The sequence below is a fragment of the Vigna angularis genome, chromosome 11, assembly GCF_016808095.1.
Source record: "Vigna angularis cultivar LongXiaoDou No.4 chromosome 11, ASM1680809v1, whole genome shotgun sequence".
NCBI lineage: Eukaryota > Viridiplantae > Streptophyta > Magnoliopsida > Fabales > Fabaceae > Vigna > Vigna angularis.
Genome location: NC_068980.1, coordinates 7107220 through 7130678, shown reverse-complemented (window position 1 = coordinate 7130678; position 23459 = coordinate 7107220). Strand labels below are relative to the sequence as shown.

Here is a 23459-nt window from a genome sequence, read left to right as displayed (position 1 = left end):
TTTTATATTCAACTCTTGTCATGAAATAAAAGCGTAAATTGCTTTTTTATAGTTGTACTTCAATATAGATTTGGACTTTATGTGAGAGCTATTATGAGTTATTTGATGATAGTGACCTATGTATAGATAGCCTATTAGTTATTGGCAACATTAAAGTAGAAATAAAGAAGTTTAAAAAGAGAATTAGGTTGGAATTTAAGATGAAAAACTTGGGATTAATATCTTATTTTTGGGTGATGAAATTTGTATTCATTAATGATGGAGTTCTCATGCAACAAAAGAGATATTCACTTGAAATATTGAAAGAATTTCATATGATATATTGTTATTTTGTCCAACCAGTTAATTATTGTATAAAGTAGAGTTCAAGGAACTAACAAGATAATTCACGAAACCTTTATAAATAGATTGCAGATTCATTAAGATTTTTCTGTGCAACAAACATAACTTATGGAGTGAGGCTAATTTATATATATATATATATATATATATATATATATATATATATATATATATGGTACATCCAAGGTTTGCTCATTTGTTTATAACTAAGACAATATTAAAATATGTTAAGGACACTTTACAATATGGGTTGTTTTTAAAACGTGAAAGAAATATTTATAATAAAGTATTTAGCTATTGTGATTCATATTGGTGTTATGATAAAAGCGACAATCAAAGTATAATGGGATATGTGTTTATGATATGTCAAATACTTATTTTACTGTGTTATAAAAGGAGTTAGTGATAGCATTATCTTTATGAGAAATTGATTACGTTACAGCCTTAATGAGAACATGTCAAGCCTTATGGTTTGAAAACTTAATAATACCAAAAATAAAAGTAGAAAGATAAGAGCCAATTAAAATGCTAATAAACAACAAATCAGCTATAAAGTTAGTTAGACATCCTATTGCTCATCGAAAAAGCAAGTATGTTGAAACAAGATTTTACTTATTGAAATCATGTTAACAAAGAAGAACTAGTGTTAATATATATTGTAATACTCATTAACAAGTGGTTGATATTTTAACAAAATTTATCAACGCCAACAATATGAAATTGATTAGAGAAATAATAAAAAGTATTGAAAATAATTCAATTAGAATTGTATTATGTAAGAACTAAGAAAAAAAAAAAATTTAGTCATCAAAATTTATTTGAGATAAGGTTTAATTTTAGTATCATGTGTTAAACTTAGTTGTAGATACTGTTAAATTTTTAGAAGGCGTGTATTTATATTAAATTAATAAAAGTATCATGAAGTTTAAATTGGTCAGAACTTAGTATGATGGAGTAAATGTCTAGTGAATATGCTCATGGATGTTGAAAAAAAAAAAAAATAAAATAATAAATAGTAAGTTAATATTTGAAATGTGTGAATTTATATACTTTATATATTTATTATATGGTCAATATATCAATAAATTCAGCTTGGTCTTGTGGTGTATGTGTTGATTGTGTATGCATAGCTTGATGGATGCGCCTTCGAACCTTCAAGTGGGCTAACTTTTACATATTTTCTTAAAAATGTATTTTTTTGGAGGTTTCAAGAAATAAAAATAAAAAGGAGGACTGGTAGGAAAAGGGGGGGGGGAGCGTTTTTGAGAGGGAAGAGAGAAGACCAGAGAGAGAGAAACTCACCCATCTTCATTCTTCTTCTCCTTCAATTATTTTTCTTTGTTCCTTCTTTAGAATCAAAAGTTCTTTTGACCCAATTGTTTTTCTTCCTCAAATTTGGGTTTTTTCCTCTTTCTCGGACCAAACCCTAGAACAGTGAGCAATGAAGATTGAAGGCTTAGTTTTTTTTTTATTTTTTTGTGCGAGGGAGAGCACCAAATGTTGAATCCGAGTAAGATCGGTGGTTAGTGTGAGGCACTAATAGAATCAGTTTGCGAGTCAAAGAGAGAACACAGGACTGGGAGAGCAAGATACATAATGTTCGAACCAAGGGTTACCGTAAAGAGGAGGAACAGGTATGGGGAACTAAACTGCTTCTAGATATTTAACAGTGTTTTCCTGTGTGCATACTTGCAATTTTGATTCAGGAATAAATGGTGTTTCGGATTGCTTGTGTTTGATACTTGAATGATGGGTCTGAATTGCATATTGAGCAATAACATGTGCATATATAATTTTTTTAAGATGATATACTTACCATGTGAAAACAAGGTATATAAATCTGTGATTTAATGTCTATATGTTGTTTTAGGTTGCTACAATGAGGTTATTTACCCGACGGGAATTCAGTGGGGTAAGTTTAGGTTAGAGTTGAGTTATTGTGCATAATATGACTTTTCATTGATGATTCACTTGGATCAGTGTATCAGAACCAGTATAACGTTAATGAACTAAACATCTAATACTCTAAGGGGGCTGATGGTCGTGTAATCTTAATTATATAAATTGTAACAGAAATAATGGGTATGTAATTATCTCCGCAATAGGTATAAATGGAAATAAAGGGGAGGAAGTCGTGCTCTGTTTGTTATTGTGACTTGGTTTTAGAGTTGGTTATATATATGTTTTGTTAGTATGATAAATGAGTTTCTTCTTCCTTAATTTTAAACAATGCAATGTAAATGAGATAATTACATACTTAGAAATTGTTGGGTATGTAATTCATATTCTATTTAACTTGAAATAACTGGTCCAAACATAAGAGAATCTCACTCTTAGAATGGTTGTGCACACGATTTACATTTCTTGATGATCAAACGTTGAGAAATTGCATGAATGAGTAAAATAGATATAATGTACGCATGATGTAATACAATGTATTGTTTAAGTGTATTTAGAGTTACAGGTTACTGTTTTGAAGGAATATAGGAATTGGAAATGAGTCTAAAGTGATTGAACTTAATTAAATTAAAGAGTTATCTTAAGGAATTACACTTTGTGGCTGAATGAATGTGACTAGTTGGTAAATCTGGTTTAGGAAATGCAAACTACCTAAATACCGTGCTGTCCTGCTATAAAATTTTTCAGAAATATCTCAGTGTCTTTGTATATAAACTATTTAAATACCTTGTTGTCTTGCTATAAAATTATGCAGAAAATACCTTGTTGTCTTGGTTGTATAAACTACATAAAAACCTCGCTGTTTTGTTGAAATATTTGCATCAGAATGTTAATGTTTGCACAGTTGTTGGGCTGTTAATATCTCTCCAAATCTTTTAACACACTTGAGCTTTGAGTTAAGTTGTTTAAAGCTTGTGTTGGTTGTTGATATTTGTACCGTTAATAACTTTAAACCTCGACTAAATATTTATTTAGAGCAAAAGCAATTAACATTTTCTTTTCATTCAATGGCTTATTGGAGAAGGTCATAGAAAACGCGAATTTGGAGAAATTAGGACAAGTGTTGGGATTTTGGACAATTTTCAGTCCAACATATGTTTTAATATTATATTACAAAGTTCTCATGTGATGGTGCAATATATATTTTTTTATATATTGAGTGGTTTGAATCATAAGGCATTGGTTGAGTTTAAAATTGAAGTATTGAATTAAGTGGTAGGGCCGTTAGTATCTTGTTGTATCTCATTTCCTTTTGTTCGTCCAGTGTATTTCATAGATTGAAAATTCTTATATTATAAACAAAATCTGGAAAGACTATATATATATATATATATATATATATATATATATATATATATATATATATATATATATATATATATATATATATATATATATATATATTATGATATGTTGGTCATGATCGGTACATCATTAGGTTATTATATGTTATAATTATTATGTTATATATTATACAACATGCCAAGGCGTGTTTTGTTTAAGTATGTTGTTTAAGACTTTGGGTATATAATATTATAATGTAATATATATGATAAAGTTCCTTAAACTTTTCTAGTGGAATATTTAAAATATTATACTAATATATATATATATATATATATATATATATATATATATATATATATATATTAAATAACTTGTAATAAACTTTTCCAATTTTAGTTATTAGGATATTATATTAAGTATTAGAAAATGGTTTGGGATTAAAAGTATTAACTACATGGTTAAAATATTTTAATTATATAAAGACGTATGAACCTGTTAATGTACTAAACTGTTGTTTTAATTTGAGTTAAGCAATATTTTATTAGATTATTGAAGGCTGTTTTGTAGTTATAGTTAATTTGGTATGCCTTAAAAAAAAAATATGAATTTGGAATGAATGTTTAATTTGATTAAGTTGTTGTGTTGTAAAATATATTGTTAAGTTTGATTAGTTAGTTGTTGTAAATAATGAATCATGGTTGTTGGGAATAATGAATCATGATTTTTGGAAATAATGAATCATGGTTGTTTGAATGGATTCTAGGTTGTCAAATGGTTTGATATGAATTAACGGTTTAATTAGTAATTTTACCACATGATTATAAATTAGTAGAATTTGAATTGTATGTTAATTGATTTTCTTAGCTCACCCATACTTGTGTGTTTGCGTGTTAGTGTATGTAATTATACAATGATTGTATAACATATGTTATATGGAAGCTCAAATAGGAACACAGACATTGCAGGAATTATAAGGGTGACGAGAGAGGGATTGGAGGATATAGGAGTTCATTTAAAGTTTATCCAATTTATGTAAAGGAACGTATTAAACTTTTTACGTTGGTGATGAATTTGGATAATTTATATATTGAAATTGTAAAAGTTTTATTTCTTTGGAAAATTTATAAGAGACATGTATATTTAATGTATGAATTGGAATCGTCTTGTAGTCGTATTCTTTCGTAATAAATCTCTAGATTGTAAATATTGAATAACCATGACGTGTAAGATGAAAGAAATGTCCTGTGTAGATATTAATCAATTAAAATAAAATGATTTTATTCATGATTGTGAAAATTTTAAATTTCTACACATTTTTATGAAATTAGAATTGGGGGTGTTACATATTATATGATAGTTTACCTAGTGTAAATAGATTACCTAGTTTAATAGTAATGATTTATTCTATTATATGTATGTGAAATGTGAAATTTTATATTAAATGTCTTTTGTCATTTTTTTCTCTCTTGTAAGTCTATTGGGTTATTTCCAATAAAAAAATTTCAAGTATCATAAAACTTTTAAACTTGAAATACTCTCTTTTATAATACTTAAATAAGATAAGTATATTTCAATATTCATTTAATAAATTTATTTATTTAAATAATTTAATGACTCAATTAAATTATAAGATTAGTTATTATTATATAAAATCATATTATTTATTTATGGCATCTTAATAATGTGATCAAAGAAATTGAAAGAGAATCCTAAAAAATGAGAATTACTTCAAGTGGCTCTCATAAAAATAGGATACTAAAATTAAAACGTAAAAGTAAAACTGAGACATAAATTACTAATCTTTAAAAACAAGAAAATAGATATTAGATGTAATGTTGAAAGTCTTGACATGAACAAAATCTTTCACCGTTAATTACTTCTATCAAACAAAACCCTATCAACATATTTGATATGATAATTATATTTATAAGTACGACGGTCATTTTTTTAATCATCACCATACATGATTATTTAATTTATTTTTCACCGATTTCTTTTCAAAATGTTTCTTTTTTTTTTTTCTCTTAAATGGGTTTTAATTCCCACGGTTGTGAAACTAGATTTACTGTCGCACATGATTCTTAAGTTGTGAATCCATACTTTTATTACCTCATTCACATCTGATTTAGTATTGACTATGATGAAATTATTTTGTAAGTGGTTATAGAATGTTTTTACTAATTTACCTTTTATCTATTTTATTATCAATTTTCTGCACTTATTCCAAATAAATATTATGTATTTTATTATTGATTTTCTGTAATTGTTATAAATAAGTATTACCTATTTCATTACTGATTTTTCTGTAATTGTAATAGAAACATACAATTACCTCGCCTATTTTGAACGTTATTGGTGAATTTTTGTATGGAACATGTAATTGGTGGTGGAGAACAACCACAAACTGTAAGGGAAACATGTCACAAAAAGTCAGACATAAAATTATGTATAGGCCAGATCAAACTGTTATAAATGTCCAACAAAATCTCAAAAACCTTACAGATTAAAAAAATAAAAAATAAAAAAACAGATTCAAAACTCAATTTGATACAACTGCTATTTCCATCTCACCCTGAACATAATGCTATATCATAGAAATTCTTTATCATCCATTTATAACACAATTTTAGCCTGAGTAAATTATTTTCTTATTATGTGGGCTTATTATGTGGGCTGAAAGTTCTGCACCTCCAATTCAGTATCAACTTCTATATATAGACATTAAAAGAAAATTAAGTGGAGTATTTAAATTAAAAAAATATTCACTGCCATCGGCACGGATCACGTCAGCTTATACAAAAATACAATCGTCCCCATTGTTCAATGGGCACAGAACGCAGACATGAGAAATATAGAATCGATGCACTCGATGTTTTACAGGCCTAATATAAACACCTTGAAGTGTCAAAAAATTGCCTTTCCTATTTATTGAATTTAATTTATCTCATTTTATTACCACTCGAAAGGTGTACACGCAGTGGCAACAGCTTTTAATATTTTCCATCAACGATGACTTCACTGCTTAGTGAGGTTCCTGATCACATACGGAAGTATGCCCCCATTGTTAAAGTAAGCAAGTTCCACCTGAAAAAACAAGGGTGTGTTACACAATAATCTACGGACAAGTTTTTGGAACGCCGAAATATGGTGCTCAATAATAGACCACAATTTACATTAAATTGCATCAACGGACAAACATGAATAAGGGGCATGTTTAAATTACCTCAGTGTCGAAGCGAACTGTGCAGATGAAAGATTTTCCATTATCCGTTGTTACGGTGACATCTTGGCCAGGCCTTATCTCGCTGATTTTACTCGGGAGATCAATAGAATAACGCTCGTGACCGGTCAATCCTAATGTGTCAGCGTCCTCACCAGATTTAAAGCAAAGAGGAATAATACCCATTCCTACCAAATTACTACGATGGATTCTCTCAAAACTTTTAGCTATCACAGCTTTGACACCCTGCCAAAAATAAGTACATGTTATCATGCTAGTCAGGAACAAGTCTCGAGACATGTCATGAAAACAACCAAATGACAGGCTATATGTGACTTACCAATAGCATGGGACCCTTAGCGGCCCAATCTCTGGAACTCCCACTACCATACTCAGCTCCAGCCAGAACAATGGTGTCCTTCCCTTCGGCCTTGTATCTCTGTCGTAAAAGAAAATTCATGGGGATTAGAAGCTCAGAGCTAAAATCATACTGTTTATCTCATTGTCCTAGCACAAAGGTATCCCACTAGTTCTACTATAGGTGGAAAAATAATATTTTACTTTTCATATTAAGGTAACCGGTGGATTTTGATCCTTTATCAAGTCTATACTTGGTTTACAACTTTTCTGGTTTAAAATCTACTTGAAGTTAAAATAACTAAAAAATAAAAATTGTCTGGTAATCTTCATATATGTAAACTCCAGAGACAACCTTAGATCTGGTTGGGGGTAAGCAGATAGTGAGGAGAGAGAGAAAAGAGTAGAGAAGAGGGGTTGGTTTTTGCCAAAAAGTTCCTTGCCTTAGTTCCTTTTTCCTTTTCTTCAGTAAACGTTAAACTGTTTAATTTTTTAAAAAACTTTCTAGAAAATGCATTGTTGTGCATAAAGGGGGAGGGTCCAAAATGGGAGATTTAGTTGCAATAATGAGCCTTGCAGTCATTGCAACAAGTCGTGAATTAGTGATTACCTATTTTATTGATGTATATAACATGCATTATAAAAAAAATTCAACAACGTTTTTCCTCATCAGCAAATAGTTGTTAGTTTAAATTTTGGAAAGTAATTTAGGAAAGAAAAGTAAATATCACACGAAATAAAAAGTCAGCCACTTGAAAAGTTCAAACGCAGCAAGAAACAGCATGTTATACTTAATCAGTACATAATTTACCTGCGCGGCATCAAACACGTAAAGCTTCTCCCCTGTGGGAATGTGAACTGTCTTGGGGCCAACCTCCCCATTCAAGAGCTTGTTAACAAGACGAATGTTTGCAAAAGTTCCCCTCGCCATCACTTCATCATTGCCACGGCGACTTCCATATGAATTGAAGTCTTTTTGTTCCACCCCTCGCTCCAGAAGGTATTTTGCAGCTGGACTGTCCTTGTTAATGTTTCCAGCAGGAGAAATGTGATCAGTTGTTATGCTGTCACCAAAATTCAGCAGACAGTAGGCATCTTTCACACCATGAGCTCCGGGTGGATCCATGGTCATGCCCTTGAAGTATGGAGGTTCATGAATGTATGTTGACTTGGGGTCCCATGAGTACAGGGTCTCGGTGGGAACTTGGAGTTGGTTCCACATAGTGTTACCTTTGGTAATAGCTTCATATGTACTTCGGAACATGTCAGGCAACACACTGGATTGAACAGCCTATGAATCAAGTAACCAAAGTTAATCTAAGTACAGTCAAATCTGTAAATTTTACATAAGGAGGAATTTAAATATCATTTACATCTGCAATTTCTTGAGTGGATGGCCAAATATCCCTCAAGTAAATATTCTTTCCATCCTTCCCTGTTCCTATTGGCTCCTTTTCAAAGTCAATGTCCACCTGGTAATTCAACCAAAAGGTAATTTATATGTTAACAGTGTATCACTCTAAGGGCAAGTTTAGTTTCAGAAAATGTTCAAGATTTTCTGTACTTCCACTTTTAATTACAAAAATGTCATATTATTTCAACTTTGTTTCTTATTTATAAATGTCAGCATAAAAAAAATAAAACAAGAAATTTTCACCATTTCATATACAAATATTTGAAAATAAAAAATACATGAAAAAACATGGTCCTTTTGTGGTCAATCGTAGAAACAAAAAATGGAAATAAAAAACACCCTCTCAAGGTAATAGGTCTTATATTTCATCAACCTTTTAACGGACTAGTTAATAAAACAATGTTCTAGATGACGCTAATACAGTTGGCAGAACACGGGGACGTATTAGTGGGAGACACAACAGAAGAAAAAATTAAAACAACCTAAGCCCATAGCTAATTGTAAGTCCAGATCCCAAGTTCTAGATATAAAAATTTGATAAAGAATTGAAAATAACACATAACACTGGATTTGAATTCAGTGTAAGTCTACTATACTAGAAATAGCATGAACCAGAACATGTACATATATATATATATAGATATATATATATATATATATATATACATACATACATATATATATATGTACATATGTATATATATATATGTATGTATGTATATATATATATGCATGTATGTATATATATATATGCATGTATGTATGTATTTATATATGCATGTATGTATGTATTTATATATGCATGTATGTATGTATTTATATATGCATGTATGTATGTATTTATATATATGTATGTATTTATATATATGTATGTATTTATATATATGTATGTATATATATATATATATATATATATATATATATATGAAGAGGATCGACCAGACAACATCGACCAGCAGTTTCATATCAGTTTTTTTTTCCAACAAAGTACTTGAAAATCATAATCTAATCATTCTTAATAACAAGGTATGGAAATAAGACAATATGAACAAAGCAATAATAAAAACCCTTTCATAATAAACAGAACAAAATATGGCTTAGGGAAACATACTGTGCCAGCAAGAGCATAAGCAACAACTAGAGGTGGTGACGCAAGGTAGTTAGCTCTTGTCAAGGGATGCACACGGCCCTCAAAATTACGGTTCCCAGACAACACAGCAGAAGCCACTATGTCTGCCCAAGACAATTATAAGAATTTAATCAGTTTAGTAAATGTTAAGCAGAATTCGATTAGTAGTTTATCTAAGAAGTCGTAAGCACTACAATTGCAAAAATGACAGAATTAGCTTCAAGTATAGAAACTATATTTGATATCTCACCATTTTCAGAAATAGCAGAAGCTACTGACGGGTCTAGTTCCCCAGAATTGCCAATACATGTGGTACAGCCAAATCCAACAATATTGAAACCCTGTTCATTTAGGTACTTTTGCAGGCCACTGACCAGAAAATGTAAACCAAGTTCAAATTTAGTATACAATTTTCACGAATTGAGCAGACTGAACAGGTAAAAATACATTTATAATACAAATTACAAAATTGATATTCCACTATGAAAAGTACCTCTGAAGTAGATATTTTGTAACAACTCCAGATCCAGGAGCAAGACTTGTTTTTACCCATGGCTTAACCTGGCAACCAGTGAAAGCATCTACAGTTACAATCTAGAAATTTACAGCATACATTGAATACAATTTGGCAATTATGGAAGTGGAAGGAAAACTGGACAACATCATCTAAGCACACGTTTAGAAGTACCATGATGACAGTTTCTAACGTCTATTTTGGTGCCTAACCTTCAAACCAAGATCATGTGCCTTCTTTGCCACGAGACCAGCCCCAAGCATAACACTTGGGTTTGATGTATTCGTACAGCTTGTGATTGCAGCAATCACAACACTACCATGCTTGAGCTCCGCTGGCTGCCCATGAAAATCAAATTTTGCAACTTTTCCTTGTACATCTTTTGGTATAGCAAATCCCTAAAATCAAAGAAAACATGCACGAAGATTAAACAGCTGCATGCTTTGTGACAGCAACAGTGTCACCAAGTTAAAGTACAACTTGAAACTATTAGAATGGTTAATATTAGAAAAAAGATTAATGTCTTTCATTCTTATTATCATACCCTTTCTGAAATCTTGGTACAGTTGTCATAGAAAATAAGAACTATAATAAAGGAAGAACAGTATTCGGGAAATAGGAATCACTTCACCTCAGTTAATATCAAACATATTTTATATCGAAGTTTCAAGAAAGAAAACGGCAATTTCTTTCTCTTAACATCGTCATTTCTCATGCACTGGGTGGGGCTACTTATAATGCTACCACTTGATTGCCCAAGTTTGCAGAAACAAAGTCATATAATCGGTAAAAAGGACTCACTTCACCTCGGATAATATCAAACATATTTTAGATTGAAGTTTCAAGAAAACGGCAATTTCTTTCTCTTAACGTCGTCATTTCTCATGCACTGGGGTGGGGCTACTTATAATGCTACCACTTGATTGCCCAAGTTTGCAGAAACAAAGTCATATAATCAGTAAAAAGGACTCACTTCACCTCGGATAATATCAAACATATTTTAGATTGAAGTTTCAAGAAAACGGCAATTTCTTTCTCTTAACATAATGTCGTCATTTCTCTTGTGCACTGCATGGGGCTATTTATAATGCTACCACTTGATTGCCCAAGTTTGTAGAAACAAAGTCATAAAATCAGTAAAAAGGATCACTTCACTTCAGGTAATATCGAACATATTTTAGATTCAAGTTTCAAGAAACAAAATACCAATTTCTTTCTCTTAACATAATGTTGTCATTTCCCTTGTGCATTGGGTGGGGCTATTTATGATGCTACCATTTGATTGTCCAAGTTTGCAGAGCCAAAGTCATATAATTCAGTAAACAACAAAGCAATTTGTGTTTGATGCAACAATCTGAACTTCAATTTGTCATCATCATTTAGATATAAGTTAATTCTAAGTTACCATGGACATAAAAAAAGAGACATCAAACTTAACCTAGTTACTTGACCATCACAGCATTACTAACCTTAAATCCCACTTTGTTGTCTAGACAAGCATGCCAGTCAGCCTTCATTTCTTTCAAAGGCACCCGATCATGAGGTCTGGAAGGAGTATTCAGTATGAATTACCACATATTATAAAGCAGAATTTTTTTAAACCCACATTAAATGCAAGACATGTTTTGCAAAAGGGAAGTGTCTTACCTCTTGGGTCCTGAGATGCATGGTTCGACTTCATCAAGGTTCAATTCAAGATAGGATGAATAAACTCTATCAGGTTGAGGCTGTATTTAAAGTAAATAGATTAACTTTCCATACCCTCACATATGTTTGTTTGTCGAAAAGGAGTACATAGGATATTCAACTAGTATTACCTCATTATAGTCAATAAACAATTTGTTTGCCCTGAGATAGGCCTCTATCATTGCCACCTACAATGTCAAAAAGGAAATTTAAAAAATCCTACAAGCATTTCACATCATTGGAAAATAATGAGTTCATACTTACAGTTTCATCACTTCTTCCAGTTAACTTGAGGTATTGTAATGTAACGTGATCTACAGGGAAGAAGCCCATGGTTGCACCATATTCAGGAGACATATTCGCAATTGTTGCCCTATCTGCTAATGATAGCTCACCCATGCCATCACCTATAGAACAAAACCATGAATACCGTTAAACAGTTGAAACAGTCCAGCATAAGCTCAACAAATGAGGAAAAGCAAGTGTGACTAATTACCATAAAATTCAACAAATTTCCCCACAACACCATGTTTCCTAAGAATTTGTGTCACAGTTAGAACCAAGTCAGTTGCTGTAACTCCATTTCGCAATTTTCCAGATAACTTGAACCCAACAACACCAGGTAACACCATGCTCATAGGCTGTCGTTATCAAAGTACACAGCATTAGGAACACCACTGTATAAATAAACTTAATTCTAAAGAGCAATTTATCAGAATGAATCACATCTATAGGGAAGGACTATATTACAATCAAAACACATTAACCAAAAGTAAACCAAACTTTGGATGTAAATATACCTGGCCAAGCATTGCTGCCTCTGCTTCAATACCCCCAACACCCCATCCAGCAACTCCAAGCCCATCAATCATTGTTGTATGTGAATCAGTCCCAACAACACTGTCAGGATAAAGCAGGCCTTCATTGTTGAAAACAACACGTCCAAGATATTCAAGATTAACCTACAACAAGGCATAAACAAGTCCCCGGAATTAACAATAAATAACCATAAAAAATATATTACATAACATCATTACTAATGTCCGGTTAGAGCTTACCTGATGTACTATACCAGAACCAGGAGGGACAACAAGCATGTTACGGAAGGCATTAGACCCCCATTTAAGAAAAGCAAATCTCTCCTTGTTTCTCTGGAACTCAAGCTCCATATTGGCCTGCACTGCATTCTCTGACCTTGCTACATCAACTTGAACGGAATGATCAATGACAAGATCAACAGGAACCTGACAACAATTATAGCCGAGTAAGAAACACTTGTACTATAGCAAACATAGCATATAGGGAAAATATGGTCATGGGGGTTATTTGTTAAATTTCCATAAATCAGAATAACTAGGTTCAACAGTTAGTTTTAAACTGTGTTTAGCAATTACTCAAACTTCAAAGAAATAGTTCTGGAAGATTCACTTTCAGGGAAAATTGGAATAAATCCTTCATTGACATGGTTTTTAAATTTAGTACAAAATATACGGTTTTTGAAATAGCAAATGACCTGTCTAGGAAATTAAAATAGCCTGCAATGCGTGCAACAGCACAAGTTTCTTACAAATAATATTAAAAAAAAAATAGAAAGTAGTTTCCTTACTAGTCTCACTCTCAAACCTCTATTACCACATACAACTTCAAAAACAATTCAGTAAACAACATTTGATCTTGAAGAAACTCCTAATCAAATTTTATGTATGTTAAGTACAAGTTCATAGCAATCAGTACTGGCCAGTATTAAAGAAAGTAGTTTTTAATTCAGCTCATAAACTCCCTTAAAAGTCACTTCAGTTAGAGAGTCGATAATACGCAAATTAAAAAAGAAAAATATTGTGTACCAAAAAGCCAATAATTACTAATGAACAATTACAAGTTTAAGGCACATACAGAACTCTCATAGCACATAAAAATTTGAAATCACTCCATCAATGACTGCAAAGAAAATTATAAGAATGGTGTATACCAGAGGATTGATCTTATTAGAATCACTGCCAAGCTTATTCATAGCATCACGCATGCAAGCCAGGTCAACAACAGCAGGGACTCCAGTAAAATCCTGATGTGAGGAGAAAAATCAGGTTAAAGAAAGACCCAAATGTTTGTATATCACCCATCCATGACAACAACTCTTTTGCCGCACCCAGTATTGAACAAGTTACCTGCAGTAGAACGCGAGCAGGCTTGAAAGGAATCTCAACTTGTTTCACACAAGAGTTTTCCCAGTCAATAATCTTCTCAACATCTTCTTTGGTAACTTGGAAGTTGTCACAATTACGGATGGCTGATTCAAGGAGAATTCTGATAGAGTATGGTAACCTATCTGTCAAGGACCCACAAAGTTGAAGCCATCAGCAAAGAAGAATTAACAAACAGACACCGCTATTTTAAAGAACTAGGATTTTATCACTAATCATTAGTATACGATAATAGAACTACATAACCAAAATTCTAGTAAACAAAATTAAACAATTAAGCTAGCAAATTACCAATTCTCGGATCATTGAGAGACGGAAGGCTGTAGAACTTTCCAAACTCGCCACCACCAGGCTTAGGGAGACTCGTTAGATTTCCCTTGAAAGGATTATCAAGAGCTGAAATGGAACTTACGTTAGATGACCGACCAGAACACAAAATTTAGCATACATTAGAAATGCTAAACTACATATCACTCAGATAAAGCACAACTCGTAAGCACTAAATAATAAACATGATAATACTATAACAAAAAAAAAACAATAATTAGACAATGATAATATGATGAGATAACAGTATGGATTAATATTTGATGAATTAAATAACGTTCAGTTTAAATCAAACCCGGTTGGGAATACACGAGTGAATATATGATTTCTTTTCTCTTAACATCGTTATTTCACAACTATATTATAACTTTTTTTTATCGGCAAACAACTATATTACAATAATAATAATATGAATTGATGGTGGATTAAAGGTTGGGGTCATATATGATTTTTCCTCTCTTAACCTCGTTGACAATCAGACAGAAGATTCCAGAAAAGAAAAAGGCAAACGGAAATTCAATCAATTCAATCAATTCAAACTTCAAATTCGATGGAAATACGAAAATTCGCATCCAAAAAGAACGATTCTCAGCTAAGCGAAGCAGATCAAAAGAATCAGAGCTCCAATATTTTGGGAGATAACAGTGAAGTACCACTAGTGGCGATCTTCCGGTGGAAGCGTTCGATGAGGGGAGCGACGGCTCTGATCTGATGGCGGAGGCCGAGTGGAGAGCGCCAATCGACGCCGTGGCTCCATCGCGGAACGGCGGAGCCAAAGGAGCGCGCGGCGGCGGAGGAGCCGGGTAATCGGCGAGGAGCGGAGCGAGAGAAGGCTCTATAAACAGAAGTGGAGGTAGGGGAAGCAAGCACGGAGCGAGATGCTCGTAGGAGCGAAGAGGCTGCAGAAGCCATGATCAAAGCATTCGTATGCAGGGAAGCGTGTGGAGAGCACAAACTAGGGCTTCTTCTAGCTCTAGAAGAAAATAACAGTACCCAATACTTTTCTCTCTATATTAGCTTATTTTCAATTATTACTGGAAACAGTTTTATTGAGATCCGAACCCGTTCCTCTGCGGGTGTTTCCATACTATGCAATCCTCATGTCCAATCAACTCCCTAAAATACCAACTTACGGTCGTAGGTCAATAAATTTTTCTTTTACTTGTTATAATAATTCCTTCCCTTCCAATATATACCCTGGTTCCCGGCAAATTTTTCGAATTTTGGCCAAGTGGCTTTATGAAGTTGTATTGTTTCATTTAACTTTATTCCATTGAAGAAAAAACCACCACCGTTCCCTTCTCTCGTTATTAGCTTTCTATGACTAACGAATCATTCCACGTGTTTGCTCCATCGTTGATTTTTCATCCTTAAAGTCATAGTTCAATGCATGAATTATTCATTTATTCTTTTCCTTGTTTTACATATCATTGGTGTCGGTGTTCACTCACGAGCCAACTTGGTCAACATCCGTTGAAAGCGCAAGGATCATCAGTGGCTAGGGTTTATTGCGACACATACGCCTGCGATGTATGCTAGTAAGAGTTTTTGTTTAAAGGTACTTGTCTGATTGGTTTCAGAAAGTAGGAATAATATTCAGCCATCGAAGCGGACCGTGAATAAATACTCTATGGTAGGTCCAGCACAAACGTTGACGATTCCCAACAAGACCGATATTTTGGATTTTTTTTATTAAATAAGCACTTTTTTAAAGAAAACAAATTTAAAATTAGTAAAGTCTTTTGTCAAGAAATAATTTAAAACGTCTTCTATTATTTTTAAAAGTATTTTAAGTAAATAAGCAATAGTTGACATGTATTATTAATCTGTTAAATATTGTAAAGTATCACATCATTTCGTATCAGCAGAATTTTGATGCCTCTATATATTTACATATAATAAACAGTAAAGCATTAAATTATTAATATTGAAAAAATTAAAAAAATCAAGTTAATAAAATTATACTAAAAAAGAATAAAAAAGGACTTGTTAATATTAAGGATGTTTGGCAGAAGAAAAAGTTCTTCTCAAATATAAAGTTGAGAAAGTATATTTCTCATATCTGGTTTATCATAATAATAATAATAATAATAATAATAATATATATATATATATATATATATATTCAAGGAGACAAAATTCCTTGAGAACGAATTTGATCTAACCATATAAGAATAGAAAACTAAATTAATAGAAAAGTTACTGAAAAAAGTGAATTTATTAAAATAGTGAATATTAAAGATTTTGGTAAAATAACTCGTTTTTCTAAAAATTTATATAAATATTCTCGGCTATACTTTCCAGTAATCAAACAAAGTTTAGTTCTTTTTATAAATAATGATTCACTGTTGTTGGCTATGGACAAAAAAAACATTTCCCTAAGGATAATTGAAAAACAAATCTAGGTTAAATTTAATATTATTAATTAAGTTAATTATTTTCTATTATTATAAATTTTTTTATTAAGTTTTATAAAAAGATATTAAAGAAAATAATTTTATATTAAGTTCCTTCAAAATATAAATAAATAGATTTGTCATAAAAGTTTTTTTTAGCAAAAAAAAATATATATTAAGAGTTAAATATATTTTCCATCTTTAAACTATTTTTAAAATTATTTGGTTTTGTCATTAAGATGAATATATACATGTTTTATATATTGTCTCTATACTTTTTAAAAAATAATGTAAATTATACGACTTTTATATAATACAAGAACTAAATTGGATTATATTTAGTATAAAAATGAAAAACATTTTTTTATAATAGTCTTAAAACGAAAAACACATTTAATTACTTTATTAATAATCATTATAACAATTATATTTTCATCACTTTTATGTACAATAATTATTTTTAAAATCTAAAAATAAATAAAAATACAGTAAAGTATGTAAAAAAAAATTTATAAAAATATTCTTTCTTATAATAACTGTTGAGATATTGACAATATTTTTGCCTTAATAATTTTTTATTTATAACTTTTTTTCGAGATAATAAATTAATATTGATTGTCTCTAATTTGTTTATGGTATATGAAATTTTCTTGATAGAAATATTAATATTTGATTGTTTCTAATTTGTTTATGGTATATGAAATTTTCTTCATACTTATATGAAATTATTATGTAGAAATCTGTGTTATAACAACAAGACTTGTATTATGTATTTGATAAAATGTCTTTTAATTTCGATGTTTTTTATTTTGTTATATAATATTAAATATCAGTTCATAACTCCATTGTTATCAAATAAACTGCATCGAGATCACAATCTTTATTGTAGATTATATAGGTAGTTTACTCTCGGCACAACATTAAATGAAATTATAATCTTTAGGAGAGATATTTTAGATCTATACTTTCAACTAAATAACTTGTTTCTTATCTTTTCACTAATTTGTTTTCATCCTTATCTCACGTCCACTCATCTATGTTGTTCCTTTTTAGTTGTAAAAATGTTAACCCTACCCTAAAATTGTTAATTAGTCTTTCTTTCCATGTAAATTATGTCCTCCTCCATTGAAGGTCTCATAACCCCTTATTTTGCACCAATATCCTATATTTTTCATTGTGTTCCTTTCTTTTGTTTGGGATTAAGGAACAATCCTAGATAGGTAACAATTAAAAAATGATTTTCTTTCCATTTATTAAGCTAAAAAAATTATGTTTTTTTCATCTCCTACATTCCAATTGACCTTATTCTAACATCACTTAGAATGAGTGTCTCTTCCACTTTATTTTTAAGTCCCTCCATCATAGAGAAGTGCACTCAGTTGTGTTTACCCCTTTTTGAAGCTCTCTTCACTTTTCATGTTTTATTTCTAATACCCTACACCACATAGACTAGTTTTTATGAAACATGTGTTATACTCAATTTGTTATAAGTGAATCATTAAATATTCTAACATATTTCACTGCTAAGCCACAAATGTTTCTAGGTCAACATATGTCCTTCCAATTCAGTTAAGTTATTTTTCATTGGACACTTTTTCATCCTCACAAAAATTTATATTGTACATTTGCATTCATCTAACTTGTAATTTTAAAGAAACACAAAAATAATAAAGTTAAATACGTCATGATAAAGTTAATTAGATAAACTCTCTCAGTAAAAGATAAATGTTTATGTTTTCACACAGTCGATCTACTCCCAAAACTTTGTTGTGATTAGTATTTATAGGGTTTAAAAAAAATAAAAGGGGAAAAGGTGGAGTCTTGCAATTTAACAAATTTGTTACTATATTTTATTTTTACTCCATTACCTTTATTGTCCTGCATATATTTTAAAGAGGTTTACTTTAAATTTTGATGTTAGCTCAAACCATACTATCGATAACTAATGTAAGACCCTTGAAAATAGTTGCAAGATGTTAGTTTTTTTTTAAAATATAGAAAATTATGTATAATGCTACAATAAAATATGTCAATATTACAATAAAATGCATATAATAATGCTAAAGTAAAATGTGTACGGTGCTACAATGAAAATACCTTGTGAAACAAATGTTGCTATAGTGAAAATGTAGTACAACTACAGTAAAAAATGAAGTACAGCTATAGTACTGCTGCAGTAAAATGTACTACAACTATGGTACTTTTACAGTAACATTGACTTCAACTATAAATAAGGGTGAAAAAAATAAAGTTTTTCATCATTTGAGTGAAAGTCATGACACTAGTAAAAAACGAGTTTTTTAACGCGCTGTATATGCTTCAGTTTCGCAAAAATCGAAACATATAAAAATGCGATGACATTTTCGTAGTTATGGCGACATTATATGTCTCGGTTCATTGAGAACTGATGTCGAACGGGCATACTGCCTCGGTTCTTGCTCATAACCGAGAAAGTATCTCCTACCATAACCAGACATCCTTTGAACCGAACGTTCTAATTCATTTTGTTCTGCCACAAACACACATCCTCTGAAACCGAACATTCCAAAATCCATTTTGGTAACCTCTATTGTTGGAACAATCGGTACCGTTATAGAGTTGCGCAGCGGAATAAAATACTCGGAAAGCGTGTTACGGTCACAAATCAAGTTTCGATGGTCCGTTTTAGAAAAAAAAATTTCTTAGAGAAAATTTATCAAACAGTTGATGTGCATAAAACAATAAAAAGAGTAGGGAGTAGAAAAATTGATACACTGGATTTTTATCCTGGTTCGATTCAAAAGAATCTACGTCCAGTTGTTAATCACTATAAAAAGTGATTAACGTTTTCACTAAAATCAGTTTCACCAATTACAATAAGAGTGAATAAAAAAACAGAGAGATAAAACCTTCCTTCGACGAACGAACCGGAAGATGACTACCTTGCCAACTCGAAGAGAACCGCTCCGACTATCGACACACGAAATGCGAGCTTCTCCTATTCACGAGACCAGGCAAAGCACTTGAACTAGCTTTTTAGAACTTCCTCAGACAAACTGTATTCTCAAAAAGCTCAGAGTTGTCTTCTTAGAGTTTTGGAAGAACCTTATATAGCCAACTATTCTAATTTCGCATATATGAATTATAACTGCCACAGATAATCGATTATTGTTAGTGATAATCGATTATTCGAGTCCATTACAGGGTTTTCAAAGAGTGATAATCGATTATCCTGAGGAATAATCGATTATTCCAGAGACTTTGGCAGTTCTCATCAGAACTAGTGATAATCGATTATTTGGAGTAATAATCGATTATTCCATAGCAACGAGGTTTTTCAGAAGGGCTCAGGATAATCGATTATAGCTTCTAATAATCGATTAAATGCGTAGCAGTTCTAAAAATACAAATTTTTCTAAGTATTACACGTTTAAGGCTTTTCCTAATACATTTATAATCTACAAATTGCTTTTAAAACAACTATAACAATGTATCATCTTTCATCTTTCAGCATCATCAAAATCATTTATCTTCAAATGTACCAATGCTCTTCATTGGTAACATCTATTACCTCGGTTCCCTCTTAGCCGATGTCGTACGCGTTTTATGTTTCGGTTTGCCCACGGACCGAGGCAATATGTCTTGCCACAAGCACACATCCTCTGAAACCGAACGTTCCAAAATTCATTTTGGTAACCTCTATTGCATCGGTTCCTTCTTAGCCGATGTCATACGTGTTTTATGCTTCGGTTTGCCAACGAACCGAGGTAATAACATGTGTTTAGGTTTAAATTTCACAAAAAGAGATACTTTTAGACAGAATTCCTTCGTTTAGGTTTTGTGTCGCTGCTCTCTCACCATTAGGGTTCTCTTCGCGCAATGTTTTGTTCTCTTCTTCACTCCTCTGTCGCGGCTTCACAAGAAGGAGGAAGCATCAATCTTCATCTTTTTCTTTTCTTCTCATTTCGTTTCGCCTCGCAGTGAGGGAGGCACGAACCTCCTTTTCCTCTTCTTCAACTCTGGTTCGTGTTTCACATGGAGGGAAAAGTCCATTTCGATTCTCGGTGTTGGTTCGTTTATGCAGGAAGGGAGGCGACTTCGACAGCTTAGGCGCATGTTGAGATTTGAAATGAGGGTTTTAATTGTTCTCTAGTTTTGAGAATTTTTGTTCTTGTTATCTGATTTTGTGATTTAAGGATTTAGGGTTTTCGTTTCCAATTGGATTTTTGATCTCATGGTTTTGCTCGTGTATTTTCTCTAGCGGTTGGGTCTGACTGTGGTGGTTTCCACATTCGAAGCAACCTAGACGGTGGACGCAGGTCACAATCGATCGGTCTTGCGAGAGGCAGAAAAGCTAGCGACACCGAACGTAAAAAAAATTAAAATAAAAAATACTCTACTGCCTCGGTTCACAACCGAGAAAATAAGTCTACCCATTTTTGTCTTGCCTGTATATACCTCGGTTGCGGAACTGCTGCCTATAGGCAAAAATAACCGCTGTCGTTTCCCTTGACTTCACTAGTGTGAAGAGAAAGCACGAATTTAGTATAAGATAAGGAGATTTGAGGGTTATGATTTGAGTTATAAAGAAGTTTGTGAGATATTCTGAAAGAGTGTTTAGATTGAGTTATGAAAAGAGTTATTTGTAGATAGGGGTTGTCTTTGTGAGTGTATAATGTTTTGATGGGCGAAGAAGCGTGGTGCCGCTCAGATTTCGTCGAAAAAGGATCAAAGTAGTTCATTAAGAGGTTAGGGGGGTTAACCTTTTCTTTTGTATGATTATGGATATATGTAAAAGCCTGGTAGTAGGTTTGTAAAGGGAGCTAAACCATGTCTCTTTATTTTTGTGAAAAAATGACTATATGAGCATGTTGCTTGGACATGAATATTGGTTGTTGTTTATAAAATATACCTCTTGAGCAATTGTTGTTCTGTTAAGTATGAGATTTTATTGATTGTTAACCAATATAGTGACGATATATGAAGTGTTTTAAAGTGTAAGTTAATAAATTTTGTTATAAACATGATGTATGCAAATGGATGTGAGATTTGTGAAACTTGTTGGGGAACACTTTGGCTAAGAAAATATAAGGTACTTAAATTGTTCATTGAGACACGCCTCTCTTTCCTGGAAGTCTACTCAAAATTTTTTTAACTTATATCTTTTATTAAACAAAGAATACATGTTGTTTGGTTGTTGTATTTAACTTGTTATTTATGTTTAGAAAAATAATGATTACATGTTGTATTATGACTTGTTGTTTTGTTTTTAAAAGATATTGTGTTTTTGGTTTATATTTTGAGTAGGAAAATTTATTGCATTTGTGTAGTAGTCTTTGGTGGTTTGGTGTATAAAAATAAGTTTGGGGAAGTAGTATGTTATGATAAATAAAAATTATGGTAATGTGTAGAAGCTTAACAATTATACAAGATGATTTTGAAATGGGAAATAGATAGTTAAATGAAATGAATGATTAGTAATGGTACTTTGGTTGTCACATATTAAGTTAGTAAGTCAAGTCTTTGGTCCATAATTCATGTATATTATAAGAAACTGGGAAAGTAAGGAATTGAGTTGTTAATGGAATTGAACATATTCCTGAGTGCCTATAAATTTTAATTGTAGATTGTGTATGATCGTTCATCTTTGCTAAATTGAATGGTTATTTATCTATGCCTGGACAATTATGAGCATGAATATGAATGAATGAGGTCATTGTAATTTTTGCATGAGAAACTTAAGAAGGAGTGAGTTTCAATTGATGTTGGAAATGTTGAATATGAGTGTTTTGATTGATGAATAACTGAATGATTGAATAATTACATGTTGAGAGTCGCGTATTTGGTGTGTCCATGTGATGTTATGAGTATTTTTCTTTGTCAAAGCAGTAATGTTAAATGAACATTTTTCTAATGTGATAAATGTTGGATTGCTATTATTTTATCCATGAATTGAAGATAAGTAAGTGAGGGACTAATATCTCCTTATTGGTAAGTTATACGTTGAATCTAAATTTTGAAATGAAAAGTTGTTCATTTATGAGTAAGTGATGTATCTATTGTGCTGTTGGAAAATATGTCATCCTTTAGGGTTTTTTGTTGGATGTTTGGCATAACTGATACACTGTCATTGAAGTTATCAAATTAATATTACTTTATAAGACAACTTCAGTACTATCAAGTTAGTAGTCAAGAAAGTAGATAGTGTTAAAGTAACATTGAGTCGTTTCCCAATGAATACTGAATTGCTTTTACAAAGAAGTTGTACACCTTAGATGTATTGTACGATGAGGGAACACGTTTCATTTTAAAGAGTTTTGAAGATTTGGTTGTACACAACATTTTTAGTTGTGATACTAAGATTTCCATTTTTGTTGAGGATTAGTAATTTCAACCTTTTCTTTGTTCATACTCTATAAATAACAACATACAATTGGCCATGTGTGAATACTAAATATGAAAAATAAAGTTCAACCTTCGTACGAGACTGTCCTTGACTTTTATTGATTGTCATGGAAAAATAAAGTGTTATTGGAAATTGTCTTCATTGAATTTAAAAGGTCATCCATAATCAAAATATACTAAACTCATTCTTGGTATAAAAATCTTTTGACCAATGTTTTTTCTTATGATCACATTAGCAAAATT

General features: G+C 31.5%; 1 protein-coding gene and 1 long non-coding RNA gene across 2 annotated transcripts; one reads left to right on the top strand and one right to left on the bottom strand.

The window, feature by feature from the left end:
- Window positions 1–1340: 1340 nt before the first annotated feature.
- LOC128194764 (uncharacterized) lies at window positions 1341–4736 on the top strand. The gene is made up of 2 exons (XR_008246104.1): window positions 1341–1976; window positions 4483–4736. It is a non-coding gene; the product is annotated as an uncharacterized LOC128194764 (long non-coding RNA).
- Window positions 4737–6309: 1573 nt separating this feature from the next.
- Window positions 6310–15660, bottom strand: LOC108333994 (aconitate hydratase, cytoplasmic). The gene is made up of 20 exons (XM_017569544.2): window positions 15090–15660; window positions 14401–14505; window positions 14074–14234; window positions 13878–13970; window positions 12967–13152; window positions 12709–12870; window positions 12405–12549; window positions 12173–12315; window positions 12040–12096; window positions 11870–11949; window positions 11692–11767; window positions 10435–10620; window positions 10202–10269; window positions 9959–10077; window positions 9691–9812; window positions 8539–8637; window positions 7977–8456; window positions 7149–7247; window positions 6812–7054; window positions 6310–6672 (listed from the first exon to the last, which is right to left on the bottom strand). The coding sequence occupies exons 1-20, from the start codon at window positions 15346–15348 to the stop codon at window positions 6604–6606; spliced, it is 2952 nt and encodes a 983-aa protein (XP_017425033.1). The 5' UTR covers window positions 15349–15660; the 3' UTR covers window positions 6310–6603.
- Window positions 15661–23459: the final 7799 nt, after the last annotated feature.

Coding starts and splice junctions, on each gene's coding strand:
- LOC108333994 (XM_017569544.2), bottom strand. CDS start 15,348: ATGGCTTCTGCAGCCTCTTCGCTCCTACGAGCATCTCGCTCCGTGCTT. Junction 12,097..12,172: donor CTGGAAGAAGTGATGAAACT/GTAAGTATGAAC, acceptor TTGACATTGTAG/GTGGCAATGATAGAGGCCTA. Junction 11,950..12,039: donor TGTTTATTGACTATAATGAG/GTAATACTAGTT, acceptor CTTTAAATACAG/CCTCAACCTGATAGAGTTTA.